At 37.0% G+C, this 22,825-nt stretch overlaps 1 protein-coding gene across 4 annotated transcripts in view; it reads right to left on the reverse strand.

Moving 5' to 3' along the window:
- Positions 1–22,825, reverse strand: part of LOC127421269 (CYFIP-related Rac1 interactor A-like) — a 39,885-nt gene that overhangs the window by 15,437 nt on the left and 1,623 nt on the right. The window contains exons 1-3 of one of the 4 annotated variants that reach the window (XM_051664162.1): positions 7,423–7,666; positions 4,626–4,706; positions 1,522–1,601 (exon numbers count right to left, since the gene is read on the reverse strand). In XM_051664162.1, the coding sequence (XP_051520122.1) occupies positions 1,522–1,594 (73 nt within the window). In that variant the 5' untranslated portion in view covers positions 1,595–1,601; positions 4,626–4,706; positions 7,423–7,666. Of the gene's footprint in view, positions 1–1,521; positions 1,602–4,625; positions 4,707–7,422; positions 7,667–8,830; positions 8,924–22,825 lie in introns of those variants that run through there. The other 3 variants (XM_051664164.1, XM_051664161.1, XM_051664163.1) reach the window with 3 other exon arrangements.

Consider the following 22,825-nt stretch of genomic DNA (forward strand, 5'->3'; position numbering starts at 1 on the left):
TTATTATTATTATTATTAATCTATCAATTGAATTTATTTATTTATTTATTTATTCATTAATTACTGCAATATTTATTTATTTATTGTATTATGTTCATAGATATTTTGAAGTAAAATGTGCATAATTTTCATGAAAATAATGTCACAATGCAAAAATCCTAATGGTCCTAAACTGGTCCTTCATTTCCTTTGAATGCAAAGTATTTATTTATTTTTTCATTCAATTTTTTGATTTTGGGATAAAACATGATCTGGACCTTGTTCTGACGAGTATTATGAGATTCACCTGCTTAGACCTCAGTCAAACCGACACGCACCTCTAGTCAGAGATAATTCTGCTGTAATGAAATACAGACCAGTCTCTCACCAATTTAACTAATATACTTTGGACTAAAGCTGCCATCATATGCTATTGGAATTATCCTACTTCCCACTTCTAAAGTCGTAATAATGATTCATTCTTGCATATTTCTTGGGGAACTCTCATTTCGACATTGTAATACCTGGCAGTCAGCTTGTTGACAATAATGGAATTTTTTGTCAGATACATGCTATTTTCTCTGTGTAAAAAATTTACAAATTGCACCAAATGGTTACTGATTTAAATAAAAGCATATGACCATTTAGATGCATTTTATGCATTTAGAAAAATGAATAAAACCTTTTGTCATTCACCACAGAAACTGTATTCTCCATCATGTTGAAAATGTATCTCCCAAATCTCAAAATTATCTCCAAGTTTCCTTGTCATAATAATGACTTGAGGGGTTGTTCATGTGCAACTTCCAAATAGGAAACTTGTATTTATGATAATTCTGATAGTATGTGAAGGCAGCATAAGAACAGCATACGTTTTATTCTAACTGGACAACAACTGTTCTAAATCATCCAAGGGATCCCACTTGATGGATGGGAGTTTTATGTCCTCTATAAAGAAGGAGATGTTAGGCATGTAGCTGTTAGAGGTGTCATAAAAGGAATGATTACTCAGGAGGGAGAGAAGTGAAGTAAGGGTTAAAAGGGAACACAACATCAGAGAATAAGGAAATTGAGGCTCCCCTTTCAAACGGCAGCTTCCATTCCCACTTCCTTAAACCCTTCAGACTGGTTAATAATGCATACACACACACACACATCCAGTTGCGCAAGAATACACAGGAACAGATTATGGAGCCAACACACTTTACAAGTCTGCAAAGGTTTGGTGTGAAAAAAGAAGATAATGAAAGTCAGTTAAGATTGTGATTATGTTTTCCACCCCAGTTTAACTGCTGAAAAAAGCATGGCATCCGTAAGATGGCCAATAGCTCTGCAGATCACAGCAGAACTGGTGATAGGTGAAAAAAGTCATTTCACAAATTGAGGTCACAGAGAAAACCCCTGAATGCCAGGCATTGATGCACAAACAGAGGGATGGCGGAGAATAGGAAGTGAAAATGTAGAGGACAGTGGATGAGGAGGAACCAATGATTAAATGGGAAAGAAAACAAAACTCAAAACATAAGAAGCTGATGGTCTCACGTTCAAAGTCAAGGAAAATTATTGAGCCATGCTCAAGTTCGGCACAAGCCAGCTGTTTCAGCAGATTTCCCATGTTCCCCCTGAAACAGAGAGAAGGGAGAAGCATGTGGGTCATGGGAGGCTGGTGTGTCTGGTGTCGGATGTGTGTTTATGTCAATGTGTGTGTTTGTGTGTGTGGAGTCTATACTGAAAAAGATAATTTTCTTACTCATTTTCTTCATGTTAAAATATCTAAGCATCCTTAAAACAAGATACATTTACTTGAGAAGAAAAGTGACAAAAGATTTAAAAGGAAAACAAATGTATTTTTTTTTTACCACATTGGCAAATAGTTTGTTGTATTTTAGGCATAAACCTCACAACGGTTACATTTTGTTAGATTTCTCTGAAAACAAGACATATGGCTCTATTGTCTTGACTGCACTAAGCACGGCGCTATGCGCAACGTGCGTGTTATCCAATTTTTGTGAAAGCACAAAGTGCAAGTGGGTTTGGATGGGAGTTTTTGCACTAACTGTGGATGTAATCGTGCAGACTGTGGGTATTGTATGTAATGAAGTGGAGCAATTTACTATTTTCCTGAGAAATATGCACTAAGACGTTTGAGAAGCACCTCTATTCTCAGTGCAAAGTCCAAACTCAGTTCCTGCATTTGCAGTTTGGAGATTCCACCAGTAGGTGGTAATAAAGTTCACGTCCAAAATCTGAAAATATAGTGGAACATCAAAGTATGTCTCAATCACTTTCAATGATTATTATGTTTATATTTGCAATTGTATTTATGATTTAATTTGTACTGGTATTTGTCCACCTGTTGGCGTAGAGTGATTTTTATGTCACTCCAAAAGGGGCCGATGGAAGAAGTTGGAGAGAGTAAAATGTTTGTATTTGGAAAGGTAGTTATATATGATTTTTTGAACACTTTGTTATTTTAATTTTATTTCCGTTTCGTTTACAGTGTAATTTGAATGTAAAAATATTTTTGGTTGAATTTCTTTTGTGTTTCAATAAATGCATTTTTATTTTAAAGCAAAATTGACTGGTAGAAGTGAAGTCTGATAAAAGTCTGGAAAGCCTGAAACAGTCACTGTTAATACAAGCCATGATATGTGTGTCAGTAGATCAAAATGATTAATAATACTTACACTCTCCATAATTTAAAGGAGCCTACATTCAAGTCCTGCTACAGGCTGCGAGAACGCATTTTCCATGCATATAAAAAGTGCGTTCCACTGTCATAGAAATATACTAGACATTCATCAAGGACACAGTTAATGCGCAAAAGTTAATGCGCATATTTCTGTTCTTCTAATTCATTGCATACAGTCCATGTAAACTACCAACTTCTTGTGATTGTACTGTCTTTGTTTATATCGCTGGTGCTCGATAGGGAATGGACTGTATAATGCAGACAGATGCAGATGGTGCAATAAATGGAGAACCTTAGAATTAAATTGCACTTGACCCAGTCCATTAGCAATTTGTGTGCTTAATTTTGCCAAACCCACTTGCGCCCAGACTTAACACATGCTTGCACAAAAAAACCAAAACTTCATGGCCTTGCCCACTGAATTTGCGCAAATGATTTCAAGCATAGTGCTGCGCTTAGCGCTAATGCTCCTAAAATAGGGCCCTTAATATCTTATGTCATCTTGCCTATCAAGTAAATGTATCTTGTTTTAAGAATGCTGAGATATTTATACTGAAACACAAGACAAAAATACTGAGTAAGAAAAGTTTTTTTGCAGTGTAGGGGTGGAGAGGGGTGTGTACAAGGTGACAGGTTGGCTGTAGGATGTGGGATGGACTTTGGGGTGTGGGATGTCGCTCTGGCCAAAAGAGATTCTTGTATCGGGGGATGTGTTATGGTCACATGGATCACAATGAAACTTTTACTTTCTGCTCTCTTTGCATCAAGATATGGGTCCTGTCCCAAGTGGAACCTTCTGCCCTTGCAGCCCTCCTCAGAGTATACACTTTCTGTTGGGTAACTGTCTGCTGTGAAGTCTACACCAGAGTAGGCCCAGCAAAAGGGTGCATTGAGGGCACATAGCGGTCGCAAAAGGGGTGCTCGTGAGCAGGGTTTGGGGACCGGGAAAGTGGGGCCAAAGCCTGGGGGTCTTGGACTGCCGGGGCCAGTTGTTGCAAACATTGCAGACTGTTTATTTTACTATTTATAGTTACATAGAACATACTGTTCTACACTTTAAGATGATTAGGGTTTTTCCAAAATCCCTAAACAAAGACCAAAATGATTCAGTTGTAACACCTACAGCTTTCAGGCTAAATCCACCAAACTTGGCACAAACTTTCAGACTGTTCTTAAATAGTGTACTATGACTTTTCTAACTGATTGGAATCCCAGCTTTCTCGTAGCATGTAATAAAATATCTCCAAAATTCCATAGACTTGCATTGACGGAATGTTCCAACAGGCCAACTGTCAACATTTTTTAAATGATTCAAAATCTGACAGTCTGTCTATCTATCTAACTAGATGGTTGTTTGTCTTACTGTAAGGTCTGTAAAACCTTTAGAACTAAAGCTTTTAAAACTTTTTACTTTCAGGTAAGGCTTTGTAAAGTCAATATAAATGTTTGTCTTGACGAAGTTGTCCATTGTTTTAGTCGAACAAAACATGTGGTGCCAAATGTTTTATTTTTTTGGCAAATCATCCCTTGTAGCTTAACATACTGTTGGGTAAGGGGTTTGTCACTAGAGACAGCAGCCTGGTGGGGCCCTTCAAAGACGTGTACCCAGGGGGCTCGCGGGACCATGATCCATTCCTGCTCGTGGCCACTTGGGACAGGTGTGCCATTTGGGAGTGGACCTTAGAGTACATGTAGGGAAATTAATGGCCTTTTTTGGTGGTGTAGTGCTGACATAATAATTGGGCAGCCACATTGAGAGAGCAAAAAGGAAAAGTTTCACACACACACAAAAAAAACTTGAATGAAAACCTTCAGTCTGTCTTAATGTCACCATCCACACAGCGGATTGATCTGCACATGCTGTCCTTGCTCCAACCCTGATACCTCCATCACCATTCACACACAATCACATTTGAACACAAATACACACACCTAACACCAGTGAAGCACTTACTTTCAAAATCCAGGAAAAAATGAGGACAGTTCTCTAAATCCTTGCCAAGGACCTTAATGAGGTTCCCCATGGCCGGCAAACCTGAGCAAGGAAGACAAATACATACAGTACAAAGCAATACAACCTAGATGATATGCATTAGAAATACTTCTAGAATGTCAATGTGAAAGTGACTGGATGTTTTCATACTGCAGCTATGAAGACAAACTGTATTGTAAAACGGTGGAAAAGATTAAAATGCACTTTATCCTAAGGAGTTTGATGCTAGTTTTCTCATGGGGTAAAGAGTAATGAAAAAGCCCTTTATGGCTGAAATAATTCAAAACAAAATAATCAAAACTTTGTGTGCCAAAACCTTGTACTCACTGCTGTAAATTTAGACTTTTTGTATGGCAGTTTTGGGGGTTAAAATTCTAAAAGCAATCTCAATTTTCATATATATCAATGTGTGGGACAGTAATGGGTTGATTTTCACCCCTTTCTGTGTTTTTCTTCGTTAAGACTATGTCATAAAAGTAATGCATGATTTTTAAAGTTACTTTCTGGGGCTTTGTTGTTTTATCGGTGACCTTTTTTTTTTGCCCGCCATATTGTGTGTTGCAATGCAGCACTGTAGGAAAAAGAACAGACTGAATTTCATTTACTAGTAATAACTCTGAAGTTCACTAAACTCATCATGACAAACCACAAAGGAAAATAACATTTTGGTAGTTACAATACCATAAGTGGCGTTTCTAGTTTGTATGGCGCCCTGGTGTGAACCCTCCCCTTCAACACCCACTGCCTACAAAATTTGGTTGGGGGGGTTGATGGGTTAGTGTGGGAAGCCCAGGCGGCTTCCCACGTCGCCCATGAATAAATTCGCCACTGAGTACCAATTAGCACAGTAATATTATTCCTAACCAGACCTGACATAAGTTTCTAGCAACAAGTAATTTGTCTGTCCATACTGAAAGCGAATATACTGAGCAATGTGACATAATCCCAGCCAATCAGAACATATTTGATGTTTAATATGCAATTATGTGGCGCATGATTGTGAACCAAAATATGTCACTGATGGATGGGCTAACCAGCGAGACGCAACAAAAACTGTTTAATATACAATCATTTGGAGCAGGATTTTGGACCAACTTAGATTTACATGGTATCTGAGATTTACATTGCATCACTCTTGGTTGGGTTATGGTGTTATATCATCAACACAACTCTTTTGCTGCCTGATATCATGAAAATTACATGACTGTGGTGACATTATACATATTGCAGCAGTTACAAGGTGTAATGTCCACTTTGTGGCACTAAAAGTGAGTTACATTTTAAACCCAACCCTAAACTAACCCTAACCTTCCTACTCTAAACCTTAAACCTAAACTTAATTGATAGTGTTAGAAAAAGCACAACTGCTGTAGCAACCACGTCATTTTGTGGTGTTTCTATGAGATTTACACCTCACACGTCGACTCACATGCTCTCCGGGACTCATATTTCTGGTCCTTTGCATTGCAAGTGCAACGCTTGATCAGTTGACCTACTGTGCAATTTGATTGTGATTAAACAAGCTTGTAAGTGAAGTAGGTTATGTAATGCAGACATTAAAATATATTGCCTTACAAGTCATGCTATAGTAAAAGTGTTTAGATGTCATAAGATAGCATTGTGTGAGGAAAAGTGTGAAAAGTACGTGTTTATGAACTGATAATCAGTTATTTTACTTGTGATTTGTGTGAAAAGGAATAAAAGTCATTGATGTAGCACCTCCAGTGTTCATTTAACCAGTTTTAGTGCCTCTAGTGTTCATTCATTTCACCAGGAAACCGCGGTGTACATACAATGAGCCATGTTATAATCATTTTGTAAAAATGAAGGTATAGAAATGTGATTCTGTGAGACCAGGATGCTTTTTTGGTTTGCTAAATCAGTTTGTAATAAACTTAAGATCTTCTGCAGTTCTCAATGGAAACTTAAATGTGTAGTTTCTCTTGAAAATAACTCTGGACACAATGGAGTCTAAAAACATTCGCGAGATAAAAAATAAATACATTTTAAAGAAAGACGGAAGGGATTAGCATATCTCCCTAGCATTAATAATAATACAAAACCTATCATACCATTTCTCAAGAGACACAAGAATACATAGCAAAACTACAAGTTACCAAGAGCAAAAATATAGGGAAATGCACAGGAAATAAGAAGCTGACCCATTCATATCTAGCCTTCTAAAGGTGCTTCAAGCCCTTGCCTTTGCTTCTAGCACTCAACCCAAAGATGGCTCCTCTCAGCCTGTTTATCACTTAAGAGGCAGTATATCCCCCTCTGTCTGTCTCCTGGCAACCATCAGTAGAGCCCTGTTTCCATGACTGGACCACATTGCCTCTCCCTCCCTTACTCTCTATATCTGAGTTTTTCATCAGCTACCAGCCAAATCCCAGGCCGCTACCTGAGCATTCCCTGTCATATCTTTGCTGCTTTAGCTATAGGTTATTGTGGCCAGAGACTTTAGCACATATATGCATGCCTACAGTCCATCAGAAAAGCACAACCTTGTGTGCTTTAAGTGCTGTATCATGCTCTATCTATCTGTCTATCTGTCTGTCTGTCTGTCTGTCATTTGCTGTCATCCCCCATTCCAGCAAAAACTCTTTAAATAATAATAAACCTCTCTTCCATTTATCTTGTTTCACCAAAGCGCTCACTCAGAAAGCTGTCAATGTATAATTAATTTTCTATAGCTGTCACCTCAACACAAAAAGCATACAGCTTGACATATACAGTATGGCCATCTCTCATTACTTACCAGCCAACAAATGATTGCATTCGTTCTTCCACCTTCCCTTAGATTCTCACTGCGCAAGTCCACTCAGTTTTTTCCCTCTTATCTCAGTATCTTCCTCCCCTGTATTCCTCGTCCAGAGATACCCCTGAACGCAGCTGTTGAGAGTCAGTCTTGCTGTAATGTGGCCCCACAGCAACTCTATCAGCCTTCCCCACAATCCTCACTGCAGCTCTGAGCTCAACATCAATCTGCTCTTTCACACTTCTCTTTTCTGACTGCTATTTAAAGGGATGGCTTATTGTAAATGAGCCTGGTGAAACCATTTCTCTGTGGTACCACTGTGTGTGTGTGTGTGTTTGTACGCTTGGTTTTAGTAGGGTGAAGGTTAGAGAAAGGATGACTTATATGAGTGCAAGGGTTTACTGATAGCTTGAACGCTGTAGCTACTGCTTCCTGTGTGTGAAACCTTAGCTCTGCTTTATTTAGAATAACGCAGTCATCGATTTGCGCTTTGAAGAGAGTGAAAACAAAAAAGCACCCAATCTTCCTTGTTGAAAAGATTGGCGTATGATGTGTTTTGGATGCTGGTTCAGACACTGAAAATAATATATTTTACTTAATTTAACCCATAAAATATGCTTGGTGTAACCTACAGACCAGCACCAAAACAGCATAAACAGCATGGACCAGTATGGAAATCCACAATGGTCAGAGCAGTGTTTGTTCCATTTTCTATTTTGTGGTTTGAAATTAACTGCCTGTTATCATAGTTTGCTTTACATGCTTTAGGATGGGAAATTAAAATGATTAAAGCAGACTTTGTACAACTAAAAGCTGCATTGAGAACACAGAGCCCTGGTGTACTTGGAGACAGAAAAACTCTGTTGATAGTTTAGGAAGTGACCCTAGTGGCAGCTTGTTCAGCCAACTAAAAATAAATAAATATATAAATAAATAAAAGGATTGCAACCTCAACTGTCTGAGACTGAAAGTGGAGCAAAAACTTGTGCATTCACAGCACTCTCAGAATGTTCTTCTCTGATCTGCTCAGGCCAGACCTGGCCAGGAAAATACATATTTATTGGAATGTCACATCCAGGATGTTGTGTAACTTTAACACTAATGCTTTTGTCTAATCTGTTTGTGGATTCATTACAGTGGCTGAAGATCAAGAGACAAATGGGAGATTGTATATAGGTATAGGTAGTGATGCAAAGCAGAAACTAAAATCAATACATTTTTCAACATGACATCTGTTCATACAGCACTTTTCCTGAGTTGTGACTTTGCTGTACGTGTTAAAACTGATACGAAAATTTGCACTATTACTATTCTTGTTCTTGTCCTTTGTTTTCCAAAATTTTCTCACATGTTACCATATGGCTGATGTAAGAGCTGGCCATAGGGCCGTGTTGTTTTTGGTCCATACCTTTGCTTGCGTTTTTCCTCAAGGAGCACTTCACTGCATCAAACGAGAGCCTGATTGTTACTCCTGCAGTATCACAGCATTAGCCTCCACTACCTGAGAAAAAGAACCAGAAATAAAGAGAGGGTTTGATTAGCTGACTTCAGAAATGGGTACAGAATGAGAGCAATGGAGTTACAAGAAAGCAAAAGGAAAACATGGGAAAAGCACAGAAAGAAAGGGGAAAAAAATATAACATAAAGGCCTTCTTTTTATTGTCTCTGCCATGGTGGAGAGACGTGGTGTACTGGCACATCTTTTCAATATTCTGTGTAAATTGACCATATAAACTCAAAAGGTTGGGTCCTGTCCACATCTCAACAATCTTACTGGGGTGATTCTCACGTAATCTGTCAAGAATATATTGGGTTCATTTTTCACCCGCAAATCAATTTATATTAAGTATATATATATATATATATATATATATATATATATATATATATATATATATATATATATATGCTTTTCTTTTGATTTTGGGGTGAAAAATTAACCCAACATGTTCTTAACTTATATATTTCCTAAAGGAAATTAAGCCTATACAAAATTTGCTGTTATAATAAAACTACTGTATTAACGTAATGTCAATCTAATGACAATCACCACTGAGAATAAAGGGAATTACACATAAACTCGAAAGTAAAATCTCTGTTAATGCAAATGTTCTTAATCTTAATGCCATTAAAATAGGCTTTATTTTCTTTATTATATTTTAAACTTTATTTGATTATATTTCTCAAAATATACTTTTTATGTACATTTAAATGTAACTATTCGCAATACAAACATTTGAACCAGGAATCATTATGTAACAAAATTAGATTAATGATCTAATTACAAGATTAGTAACAAAAACAGCATTTGCACAGACCACTTTGATGATTTCAGATTTCAGAACAGTTCAGATATCGGCATGATATTTGCAAAAATTAGCTCAATGGATTTTGTAGGGTGCATATTGTGTAATTTACACCCCTCTGTGAAAATTGTCAATTTGCTCTATTTCACTGGATTTTTACACATTTTGTATAACACGGAAAGAATTGGTCTCTGAGGAATATTGCTGGCCAAAGAAACTGGCCAAAGAAATCTAGGAGGAAGAGATTTTACATTTACAGGAATAATCTTTCATTTTAAAGCTTTGTCTCATTCTAATGTTGAGCGAGCACAGTAACCAATCATACAAATCCTTGTGGGCCCTGGTAAGAGCAGCTGATAGCAACTATTGATAATGTATATGCTGTTTAAGCATTAAGCAGACCAGAGAGGATCTTGAAATGGGATCACAAAGACATTGCAGTTGGTTGCACAAAAGAATCTATATGGCATCAAAATTCTATTTGGACAAAACTAAATATTCACCATACCCATATTAACAGTAGACTACTAATTAAACAGTGGGGTTACTAAAAATATACACTTGCAGTCACCGGCCATGTCTGGTTGACCATGAAGTGGCTATGACTGATCTGATCCATACTTCTGGAGAACATTTGAGTTAGGACCTTGAAAAATTTGTGATACTATTTTAAAAAAAAAAATAAAAATAAAAAGTGCATTAAGCACACTCATTATTAAAATAGATGTGGCCATCTGTGCTAAAACCAGCTTAACATTGTGGTCCAACATTAGCTGGTCCAAGCTGGTTTAGGTGGTTGATCAGATGGAATACCAGTTGATGGGGAACTTGTTTAGCTGGTAGACCAGTGCTAGCTGATTTGTTTCTGGTCAAAGATGGTCTACCAGCTCAGCCAGATCCCCACCAGCTGGTAGTCCACCTGGTTAACAACCTATTCAGCTTTGATCAGCCAAAGACCAGCTCAGAACCAGCCACCATGTTCTTGAACACAGCTACAACCTTGAGGTGGATTTCCCAACAGGGTAGTCCAATGCATTGATCTGGAGTTGACCTCACAGCAACATTAAGGGACTTTAGACATAATAACTTTGCTGAGGATGGGGTCATTCAGGGTTAGCTAGGGTCAATAAATGTCTTTTAGATCATACTTAGTGCATAGATCAAACCTGTCCACCCCCAGAAGAAAGAAATGTTTAAATGTCACAGTATGAAATTTGTAATGATTTATACATTGTACGGCTGACTGATGTTCATGTCATGGTAAACAAAGCAGGGTCACGCTTTTCTTTGTGAACTTTGACCTTTGGCAGTGACATCCTAACAATGTTGTATCAGGTCACAGTCACTTCAAAAGGACTTAATCCAAAGAAAATGCATTATAATGAAGGGCTCTTTTTGAAAAAGCTTGAGGAACAGATGTGCTTCTCTGCCACCACCATTCAGCACTGCTGAGGGATGTTAGCTGTTTCAGCAAAGAGATGCTAATGCTTTGTTCATCATTTACCTTTGTTCCATTTTAAAGATAGGTGGACAACAACCCTGTCCATTTTCCAAAAGACGTTTTCTCCACTCTCCTGGTGAGAGGGGGTCATTTGTACAGAGTTATAGTCAGTGCTCGAGTTGAGGGGGGATGCGAGGGGATGCTATCCCCCTTGTTGCAAGAAATACCAAAAGGCTTCCCCCTTGTAAAACCACCATCCCACCTTACCATCCCCTTTAGATCAATTGTGTCATGTATTACTTAGAACTAATCATGCAAGTAAAAGATTTTATATTTAATTTTAATATGTTTGATATTTAAGGGCGATTAGCCGGTCAGAATTAGATTTCAACATGTGTGAGGTTGCCAGATTTCTATAGGTGAAATCCCCCAATCAGATATGGACACTTGTACAGTTTGGAAATATGCTGCCGGGGTGACACAATCTGGCAACCTTGAGCACGCGAGCTCCCTCTCCACTGCGAAAAAAGACGCCGGTTTTCTGAAAACACTGGTAGGTATGTCGGAGTTTGTGATGGTTTGATTTTTCCTTCCTAGTGTTCACATGAAACTTACACCACAAGTTTTCAAATGTTTCACACACTTTCAAACATGGTCAAGTAGTAGATTGGAGTAAAAAAATGTGTGTCTGCAGTGGGCGAGCGATCTAGAAAAAAACTTTTTCATGATCATAACGTGGATTCTTTTCACAAGATTCATCATAAAATACAATTACAGAGGGTAACAGGTGCATATTATGGCCATGTGTCCTAAGTGTCAATGAAGTGATGCTAATTTTTGTCCTGATCTATTCAATTAAAAATACATAAAAAATGCAATTCACAAAAACCATTTACTTGAATATTATGAACATTTTTCAATTGCTGAGTTTAAAGTCACACTGATATTTTTTCTGGTGTTTAAAGGAAAAAATGTGATGTGGTGTCCAGAGAGAGTAAAAAAAAAAAAAGTCAAAGTCTCATTAAAATCTGAAATTCCTGAAAAAAGAAATGTTATCATGACTAGTGCAGAATAATATTTTATTGTTATTTCTTTAAAAAAAAATAAACAGTGAAACAATTGTTTTAAAATATGATTCATATTTTAAAATGCTTTTATCCACCAAATCAAAATCTTTGGGTGTAACCAACATGTAGGTAGGCATTTTGTTGTTTATGTTGACCATTAAAAACTATAAAACACAGTAAAATAGTGTTTTGTCAGTATGTAGTTTGCTGAGATAAACATCGGTACTGAGACTATTTAGTATTGACGGGCCACTTCTATTAAAATGAATGGGAGAAATTGGAACACCCAGCAGAAAAGAAGATACTTAAAAAACATGTTTATTTTGACATGTTTATGAAAAGGCACATTTTGTTCATTTGGTGTAACCCTGAGAAAAATTCTTGATATTTTTGTCTCAAAAATTCACAATATTTAGTAAAAAAAAAAAAAAAAAAAAAAAAAATTCCTTGAAAAATTTGTTTGAAAACTTTTTTGAAATAAAGTGCAAAGAAAGTATTATAATACGTTTTACTTAGTGGTTACACCACATGACAATTTGAAAGTTTGATTTTTTATTTGATTTTATTTTTTAGAAAATGCTATAAAGGTTTTTCAAAAAATTATTAAACAAAATTGGTCAAAGATTAAATTTCTGAGAATATGACATAAGTGTTTTAAACTAGATTTTTAACATTTTTAAATTAATTTTGGGTGTAATTTGTCCATAGCCATAAGTAATAATGGAACGGGATTGTGGATCGACTCAACATCACAGAAATAGAAGCCAAACCATTGACAGAATGTCTTGTCACTCATCGCTTGATGTGGTCGTGGCTGATTGAGACAAAAAACAATGAAAGAAAGGAGAATATTTTGTGGATAAGGAAGAAGCACCTTTTATTGCATGTCGCTTTATCGCGGCGTGTATGGTTAGGACACAGTGTTATACGTTAAAACCCTTTAAACAGAGATGCTTGTATTATTCTCATTTGTATGTCACTTTGGATAAAAGCATCTGCTAAATGAATAAACATAAAGAGTCAAATTTAATATGCCCTCTTTCCTGACTATACATCACTGGACCAAAAATCTTTCTTCATCACAGGCAGTGTGTTTATTTCCAGTGCTTTTACTACATCTCAACTAGAGTAAAAGCTTCCAACCAGGTTACACATTATTAATCTTGAATGAGCCACCCTTTGAAAGGAGTGTGCCTTTAGTGGGGTGCCATTTTTTATTTATGTATAGCTATTTGTACAGCTATTATACTCTTTATGGCTTGATGCTAAGCTTGCACACACATTTGACATGAATGTAAAAAAGTGGCCCAATTTACCCAATTGTAATCTTGCTTACTCAGTTTAAAAAATGTCTGTCACACAGGAAATAACAGTAATGGTTTCTCTTTTTTTTATTTTTTGCATCTTTCCAATCCCTCTCACTTCCTGTCTGTTTTATGAGATGTCCAACTTTTAATGGGCATCATTAAAATAGCTGGCATAGCTGCTACACCATGTGGAGCTAGCATTAGTCTAGTACGGCAGGTCTTCGAATAGAAATCAGTATTGACGGAGGACTCGCCTCTGGACTTGATTGGACGTGGCAGCGTCAGAGCAAAATGAACCAGATGAATGGAAATCCAATGCTACAGATGACAGGGCTGGCAATGTTCAGCCATCATCGGCCCCTTTTCACCTACACCAATATTGGAGAACCGCAAAACATGCTAACGCAGAAGCTGTGAAGAGAAGGAGAAGAGGAGAGAGATAGAAGGAAGGGAAGAATTCTCAATCACCATCACCCCTACCCCATGCTCTCTCCATCCGTGGAGCTGGGAGAAAAAAGGCTGAGACCAGAGAATAGCAGACAAGCCAATTGCAAATTAGCATTGTGTGTCTTTGCTCAAGGGCTAACAGATAGAGACAAAAGTCTTGATCGCAGAGAGCCTCACATCGTTTTGCTCATTTCTTTTGATGGCTTGAATTTAATTATGGAGCAAAATGAACCTTTAGATTTTGTAACTTTCCAATGAATTGCATTTTTAGAACCTTAATAAAAATGCATAATGTAAAACAGTTAGTGAACATCAAAGGAACAGTCAGAGTGAGATAAATGGATTTTGTGATTTCATTCAGGCTTTTTTTCCCCACTCAATTATTGCTCAGTTGTTCCCTCAATAGAAATACAAATGCAATAACCAGATCCATAATAACCTAATTCTACCCATAGGCTCATTTTTATCTCTTGTTTTTGTTAAAAACAGAACATGAGAGTAGCTATTTTGTTCTTGTGTCTGTTTTGTCAACAAAAACACTAGAAAGCAACATTACAATGAGAGAATGAACAATGTGTAAAAGTAAATGTATCTTGTTTACAGAATGTTTAGATATCATTACTGGACTACAAGCAAAAACGCTGAATGATGAAATGTAACTAAGTTTTTTTGCGGTGCACATATACACATTCATATCTGTTTATTATTTGTTCTGACAGGTAAACAAAAACCTTCACACATCGTCACTGCCATTGGTTTGATTGAGCCATTTTGGCACCTGATCAAGGAAACAGTGTTGCACTGAGGTTTATCTGCCAGTTTCTGTCTATATCACCCATTTCCCTTTCACTTGCATTCTTGCTCCCTGTGTGGAGCACACCTGCTCAAGGTCAGGGAGCAAAGCAAGGTGCTATATATAGCAAAAAGTCTCGCTAAACACTATCTCCTTGGATAAAAGCTCAAATCACACATCTTTGACTGATGTCTTAGTTCAGTACCCTGCTGAAAAGACCAGGTGAACCAGTAAACACCACCAATATGTGTCAGCAAAACTTGAATTAGAGTAATCTGGGACATTTTAGGTTCTGAATCCATTTCTAGTTCCATCACAAGTGTTTCCATATTCTAGCTGGATTTCCAATTGATAAAGCAGCCTGATTTCATTATTATTTGTCTGTATTCATTTGTAACATCAACACATAGGCCTACATTTTTGTACAGTATTTTTAGATAGAAGCTGCAGTGCACAATATGGATATAATGAAAGCATCCAAAATATATGTATGTACAGCTTCAGAAATTTAAAAATATTTACAAATTATGAATATTAATGAATATTTACATTTTAGATGTTGTTAATATGCCAATATTGCACTTTTTAGTGTCTATGCAACTGTACACAAATGAATGTGTGCTTAAACCACACTGTAAGTAGGAATACCTATGTGAATACTCATGAGATCATGATAGATAAAGTCTTATTTTTATTTAATTTTTTTGGTCTGAAGTATTCGGGTGCCAAGCACAGTAAATTGCCCAAATTATCCTCATTCCAGACTGGTAAGGCTGGTTGACCAAGGTAGTCTTGCTGGTTATGCTACCTGGTAAAGACACCAACGCACCAGAATGACATGCTGGGGACCAGCCTGCAACACAACATAACAAAACAGCATGGGGATAAATTAAATATGGATACTATGAGGAAGCCATTGATACTCATAACTTATGGAAATTTCTACATAACCCAGTTTAAAAACTGGTGTTTTGAGTGAGGTTATTTGGGTTTGTGCTAACTCCTTGCTCCTTAAGCTTTTGAGTGCTTATCAAAGAGTTTGGTGGCACATCTGGCAGCAACCTAACTTTTCTCGCTGGTCTGATTTAGCAGGGCAGATAGACAGATAGGAGGAGATGAGAAACTCTACTCCGGGCATCAGCACTACCATCACTCACTTTCTCTCTGCCCCTGAAAGCCTGTCTGCCAAACAAAAGTCGCTATCTTATTTTAATCCCAGTGGAGTCTTAGAAATAAAAGAAAAAATATATATACTGTGGTCAAAACTTTGGAATAATGTACAGACTTTGCTCTTATGGAAAGAAATGGCATTGGAAGTGGCATTCAACTGATCACAATGTATAGTCAGGACATTAATAACGAGAAAAATTACTATTACAATTTGAAAAAAATGTTCAGAACTTCTTAAACTACTTCAAAGAGTTCTCATCAAAAAATTCTCCACGTGCAGCAATGACAGCTTTGCAGATCCTTGGCATTCTAGCTGTCAGTTTGTCCAGATACTCAGGTGACATTTCACCCCACGCTTCCTGTAGCACTTGCCATAGATGTGTCTGTCTTGTCGGGCACTTCTCACGCACCTTACAGTCTAGCTGATCCCACAAAAGCTCAATGGGGTTAAGATCCAGAACACTCTTTTCCAATTATCTGTTGTCCAATGTCTGTTTTTTGGCCCACACTATCCTTTTCTTTTTGTTTTTCTGTTCAAAAGAGGCTTTTTCTTTGCAATTCTTCCCATAAGGCCTGCACCCCTGAGTCTTCACTTTACTGTTGTACATGAAACTGGTGTTGAGCAGGTAGAATTCAATGAAGCTGTCAGCTGAGGACATGTGAGGCGTCTGTTTCTCAAACTAGAGACTCTGATGTACTTATCCTCTTGTTTAGTTGTACATTTGGCCTTCCACATCTCTTTCTGTCCTTGTTAGAGCCAGTTGTCCTTTGTCTTTGAAGACTGTAGTGTACACCTTTGTATGAAATCTTCAGTTTTTTGGCAATTTCAAGCATTGTATAGCCTTCATTCCTCAAAACAATGATTGACTGATGGGTTTCTAGAGAAAGCTGTTTCTTTTTTGCCATTTTTGACCTAATATTGACCTTAAGACATGCCAGTCCTTTGCGTACTGTGGCAACTCAGAAACAAACACAAAGGCAATGTTAAGCTTCATTTAATGAACCAAATAGCTTTCAGCTGTATTTGATATAATTGCAAGTGGTTTTCTAGTACCAAATTAGCAATTTAGCATGATTACTCAAGGATAAGATGTTGGAGTGATGGCTGCTGGAAATGGGGCTTGTCTAGATTTGATCAAAAAAGACTTTTTTAAAATCGTGATGGTGCTGTTTTTTACATCAGTAATGTCCTGACTATACTTTGTGATCAGTTGAATGCCACTTTGGTGAATACAAGTACCAATTTCTTTCCATAAGAGCAAAATCTGCACATTGTTCAAAACTTCTGGCCACCAGTGTATATACAGTATGTACTGTATATATATACACACACACACACACACACACACACACACACACACACACACACACACATATTATACAGATATGTTGATGGCATATTTACAAATAAAATCTTTTTTCAGTCTTACTTTTATACCAGAAAACATTTGATACAGCAACTCAATTTTCACATTTTCACAAGAAATTGTGAGTGATGCTTGCCAGTACAAAACTCTATGCTACAGTGCAAGGGTATTATGAGTGGCTGTTAGGGGCGTTGCTAAGTGGTTACTAAAATATTCTAAGCAGTTGCTATGTGATTGCTAGAGTAGGTGGTTGCTTATTTGCCCAAGTCAAAAGAGTCCACCCCCATATTTCTATGAATTTCTGGTCCCTTGATATGGTTCAGGTCCCTCCTTCAATAAGTCTATGGGATTTCACCTATTTTAGCATCTGCCAGTTAAAATCCCAACTCAGATCGCTTAGATAAAATAACAGCTCACCTCTCCTTAACAATCTGCATGATTTGAGGCATCATTCATGTCTGTAGCACAAATGGTGTGGGACGAGGTTAGTTACATGCCAAAGCTGAATGCCTAGGGTAAGGGGTCTAAAAGTCAGTGCCTTAGCCTGCACCACAACCTCTGAAAATGTCCTCCATTCCCAGAAATAGTAATTTACCTTTCATATAGTTCATGCTAAAGTGTCAGAAACTTTACTTTGTTATCTAGACACCTCATGGTCTTTCTCCTCTATAAGAGAGCTATGATTCTGCAGCAGTGTTTGGTGTCTGTTCACTACATGCTGGGGTGCAGACAGACAAACCATCTCACATAGCGCTGTCTCAGCCATTGCCTTTCCCCTGCAGGAAATCAAAATGTGGATATAGGTCATTGTGACCTCATACAGACTCTGAAACCACTTCCTGTAAAGGTTTCCTTAACATTCTCAAATAGACACACTTTATTTAAGCTAATGCGCAAATGGAGCTTAATTTATTTGAAGGATCAGTGCCAGAATGTACTTTAACACTGACACTGATCTTGAAAATGGCAAAATCAATCACAATTAGACCTACGTTTCTTACAGTTGAATATATAAACTTTGAGCATATCATTTACCAGTTTTGCACAAGAATAATAAGGAATAACTGCCAAACGTAATCAGGGACTAAAAACGAGGAACGAAAAAAGGAAAACAAACGAAATTTTGATCAGAACGTAACCGAAAACCGGAACAAAGTGATTTTCAATTGTTCCAGAGTGAAAACATTCATTTTAATTGCTGGAAACAGGTTTTAACCAGTTAATTTTGTTCTGATCATTTTTTTCATGAAACTAAAGGCCAAAGTGTTTATCACAGTATATTTTTGGAACTACATCACTTCATGTGATGTAGTTCCATCATTTCTTTTGCCTAATTGTCCATTGTGGATGTCCTATTCTGTGAATGAAAACCTTTTTAACAGTCATGTATAATTACTACATATACAGTAAATGCATGGCTAATTCAGATACAAGGAAAACATTATTAGATGTAAAAAGTACTTTTCTCAGTTGTTTCCAACTCTTAACTGAATTATTGTTAAATATGATGCATTAATACAGATTTGATGCTGCCGGGTTTTGACTCAGATCCAGATCTGTAATTAAAATTGTACTTAACTGTTAATTAACTGTATGCTTGTTATGATTTCTATTGTGATAAATTGCTAATTGTTTGTTTATTTTGACGCAAGTGGCTTATTTTAAGCTTGTTTTTCCAGACCAGATTGCTTGCTTCTCTTGTGAGATCTGGCAACATTGCAATTGGTATTTCACCCACCCCTTAGCACAGAGTACTGTCATTTTAAAAAAAAACTTTATTAACTGTTCTTTTATTTTGTACTATCCGGTAACCTTATGGAAAGGAGGCTGCGGAACTTTTGCACTGGAAAGAAAAAATACAGTTTTTGATCAGAACGAACCAAAATGAAAAACATTTCATTTTTAGTCCCTGAGCATAATTGCAAATTCTTTAAATTAATTTATAAGTTAATCATAAGAGCCTGACCTATTAGCAAGACAAAATTTTAAGCTTCCTTTTAAAACTTCATATATATCCATTGGCAACTTTTTTAATATGATTCCTTTAAATTATTGGAGTCATTAAAGTGTGAGTGCAGTGGGACTTTAAGATGTAATCAGAGCCATAAAATTGCAAATTTTCCAACACCAGAGAATATTACAAATATTTCGATTGATTCCATAGGCATGCTTAACACTTAGTAAACACTTACATCAAATAGTTCTGTAATTCCTCATCTTTTGATCTTAAAGGTCTTTTGAACTGAAGTTTGTGGAGTAGACATAAAGATCATAAAAAATTTAGAAACTGAGAAAAATAGTTAATAGGGAAGAAAATAAATGGAGTTTATCAGGATTTTATAAGTTGGTATTTTAATAAGTTGCTTAAAATTTGCCTTGTGCTTTCTTCGGGTTTCAAGATGTCAGCATCCCTATGGAGCTTAATGGCATCAATCCGAATATCACAGAGCAAGATGTTCCTTGTAATTGCATATTTCTCAAATTAATATTGATATTACTAAGTTAGAGACCTGCTTCAAATTATTACTTCCTTTGTCAAAAGATCATATACTTCAACAAAATTGGAGGTCCTAATACAGAGCCTTGAGGCACTCCTTGATTTCAGTTATGACTTGAAGTAAAACGTTCTTGGTGTTCTTCACAGTTAGTGTTGCCAGATTGGGTGGGTTCCTGTCCAACTGAGCTTGTTATGACTGAATTGTGCAGGGAAAAATGTGCTTGGGCGGGTGGACAAAATTTGGGCTGGTTTGGAATAATTTTGGCGGGTTTTTAAAAATTATAAAATTGACCAATTCCATTGCTTAAATAAAATAAGAAAATTTCTCCACACACAATCAGTCAGTCAATTAGCCAAATCACTGACTGACAGAAAATGTTTTCAATCCTGTTCAGAGTAGCTACGAGTTGCCACGCACACTAGTATGTTCTAAGTGAGCATGCAATCTGCAAGTGTTGCTCATGGATTTAGCGATAGAAGTTAAGCATTAAAAACAATGACAAATAGGTGAAAATATAAGAGAACATGTTGAAAATGGGGAAATGACTGAGGACCTCAAGTCTTGATTAATGCCAGGACTTATCTGCTAATTTGACGCTCTTGCAACCCAATGGAGAAATGACACAGCTGTTAGTAGGTGGCTCGCACAAACCCAACACTTACTGTGCAGTATTAATATTTAACAATATATATTAATATATAAGTATTATATACTTGCATTTGTAGTATTTTAAAGATTCAAGTATTGCAAATGAATTGCAAAATGTTGCAAAATTAGCTGCAAAAATAAAGGGCATCTTGTGGAGCACTTTCTTCTCTTTCACACATGACAATAAAAGACTGAGCACAAGCTGGTCCTGAATAAATTATTTAATCAATTACAATAATTACAATTGTGCATGTGCACAATTTTATTTTTTACTCTGTTCTTGTGCATTGTGGGATTTAAATTTATCCAAGTGGCTTGAGTGTTTTGACTATGTTCACCAAAATTTGTTCAGATCCATTAATGATATGTTCAGCGGCCATTTCTGGTGATGCCAGAAGGTGGTGACAAATTAGTGTCTTGTGTGAAATTAGTTAGTCACTGAATCAACGATCAAAAGAAAATTGTAATTCTTTAAAATGTAAACTCCACTTACAATGTGTGCTTAAAAGAAGGATTGACCTTTGTTTGTTTTTTCTGCAGTGCATTTCATGTAATGCTGCCAATCAAGAACGATATGCCAATAAATAACTCTTGTTTGTGTGTTCCTCATCTCTAGATTATTAGATCAACATCAATGGTGATAAAAACAGAGATAAATGAGCATTGTTGAAAGCAACTTAAATGAATGAAGCCACGCTGTTTAGACTGTCTGACTGACGTCCTATTACGTAAGGGTTTTTTCAGCTCTTGAAACTCACCTGTGTTTGGATGGATGATTGCTCATTCAACCCAAAGTAACAAAACACAAAGAATACTGTATACAAATCCACCATTTGGACTCAGTATGGGTTTAGCTTGAAAAAGTGCGGGGGACCAAATCACCTTTTTAAAGATTGTTACGCCCTTGATCAAACTAATCTGGCAACACTGTTCACAATATTCAACCCTTTGAACAATGTATACAACTATTCACAAAGTCAGCTCCTGAGCACGCCCTGCCTATCAGGTGGCCAGGTTTGACTGGTTAGCATAATCCAGTAAGGTCATGCTGGTACGTGCCATAACTACATCATTTAGGGGGCAAAATGCATTGAAAAGTAGCCATGTATTTTGACACAATCATTTTTTTGCAAGCAACATACAGATCATGAATATTTCATTATATTATAGTAGATGTTTTGAGTCTTTTTGAAGGACTGTCTCCCGAACTGAGTGCCCTTGATGAAAAAAATGGGACATTTCAAATCATCTACTTCCAGGAGGGCATGCTCCAGTCGAGCAATTGCATTGAGATGAATGGAAATGATAACCGATCTCCAGATATAATAGACCACCTTGCTCTTTACACATAGCGGTGTTGCAACATATGCATAATAATGCACATATGGCTCAAGCTGCAGTGGTGACAGAGAAATCTTGTCTCAAGGTGAGTAAAGATATTTCAGCAGCCCTTCACTGCACCTCCTCCTTCCTTTCCTTATTCCCACGCTCTGTGATGGTCCAGCTCCAGGCCACTTTAATGAGACACTCAAAACATGCCACACTCTCTACTGACCCACTTACACCACATGTATAATGCTTGTGATGAAGATGGGGGTCAGAGTTTTTGCCACCAGCACAGTGGCAGAAATCACAGATCAGCAGAGAGCAGAACACAGACATAGAGAATTAACTAATACAGTCTCTCTCTCTCTCTCTCTCTCTCTCTCTCTCTCTCTCTCTCTAAATCAAAGCATAGCGATTTTGCTGCCAATTGATTTGGGGTGCACAATTAATAAAAATAAATAATCAAGATTACAGTTACAGCAATATCAGGGGAAATAGCCAATTATGATATCTGTCATAATAATGCAGGCTCACAGTTTATTTTATATAAAAGTTTATAAAATACTGTATAAGTACAACAAAGAACAGGAAAGGATTGCATTACATGGATGTGCTCTACAGCATCCCTTTGGCTATCTAGCATCATAGTAACTGGAATCATCATAGCTTCTGGAAGGGATCAGAGAGAAACAGAGGGGTGATAGGATGGAGACAAGGTGTAGATAGTCACTGACGGAGATATGCGGACAGGCATGTTTCCATGGGCGAAGGGGAAAGATTTGGGGTGAGAAACTTGCATCATTGGCTGCAGCCAATCAGAGGCCTCCTATAAAATGTTCAAAGGGAGTGTCCTAGCAACAGACCAGTAAATACATTTCCAGGCTCAGATTGCTTTCATAGCTATAAGGGAAATGCAAATACAAGTGCTAAATAGATATTTTCATGTGTATGTGATGTTGACATGAGCTAATGTGCTTTATTTTCAGTTGTATAGATTAAACATACAGCCAGTTTGATTTTGATTTGTTTAAAC

Source organism: Myxocyprinus asiaticus, chromosome 30 (genome assembly GCF_019703515.2).
Source record: "Myxocyprinus asiaticus isolate MX2 ecotype Aquarium Trade chromosome 30, UBuf_Myxa_2, whole genome shotgun sequence".
Lineage (NCBI taxonomy): Eukaryota > Metazoa > Chordata > Actinopteri > Cypriniformes > Catostomidae > Myxocyprinus > Myxocyprinus asiaticus.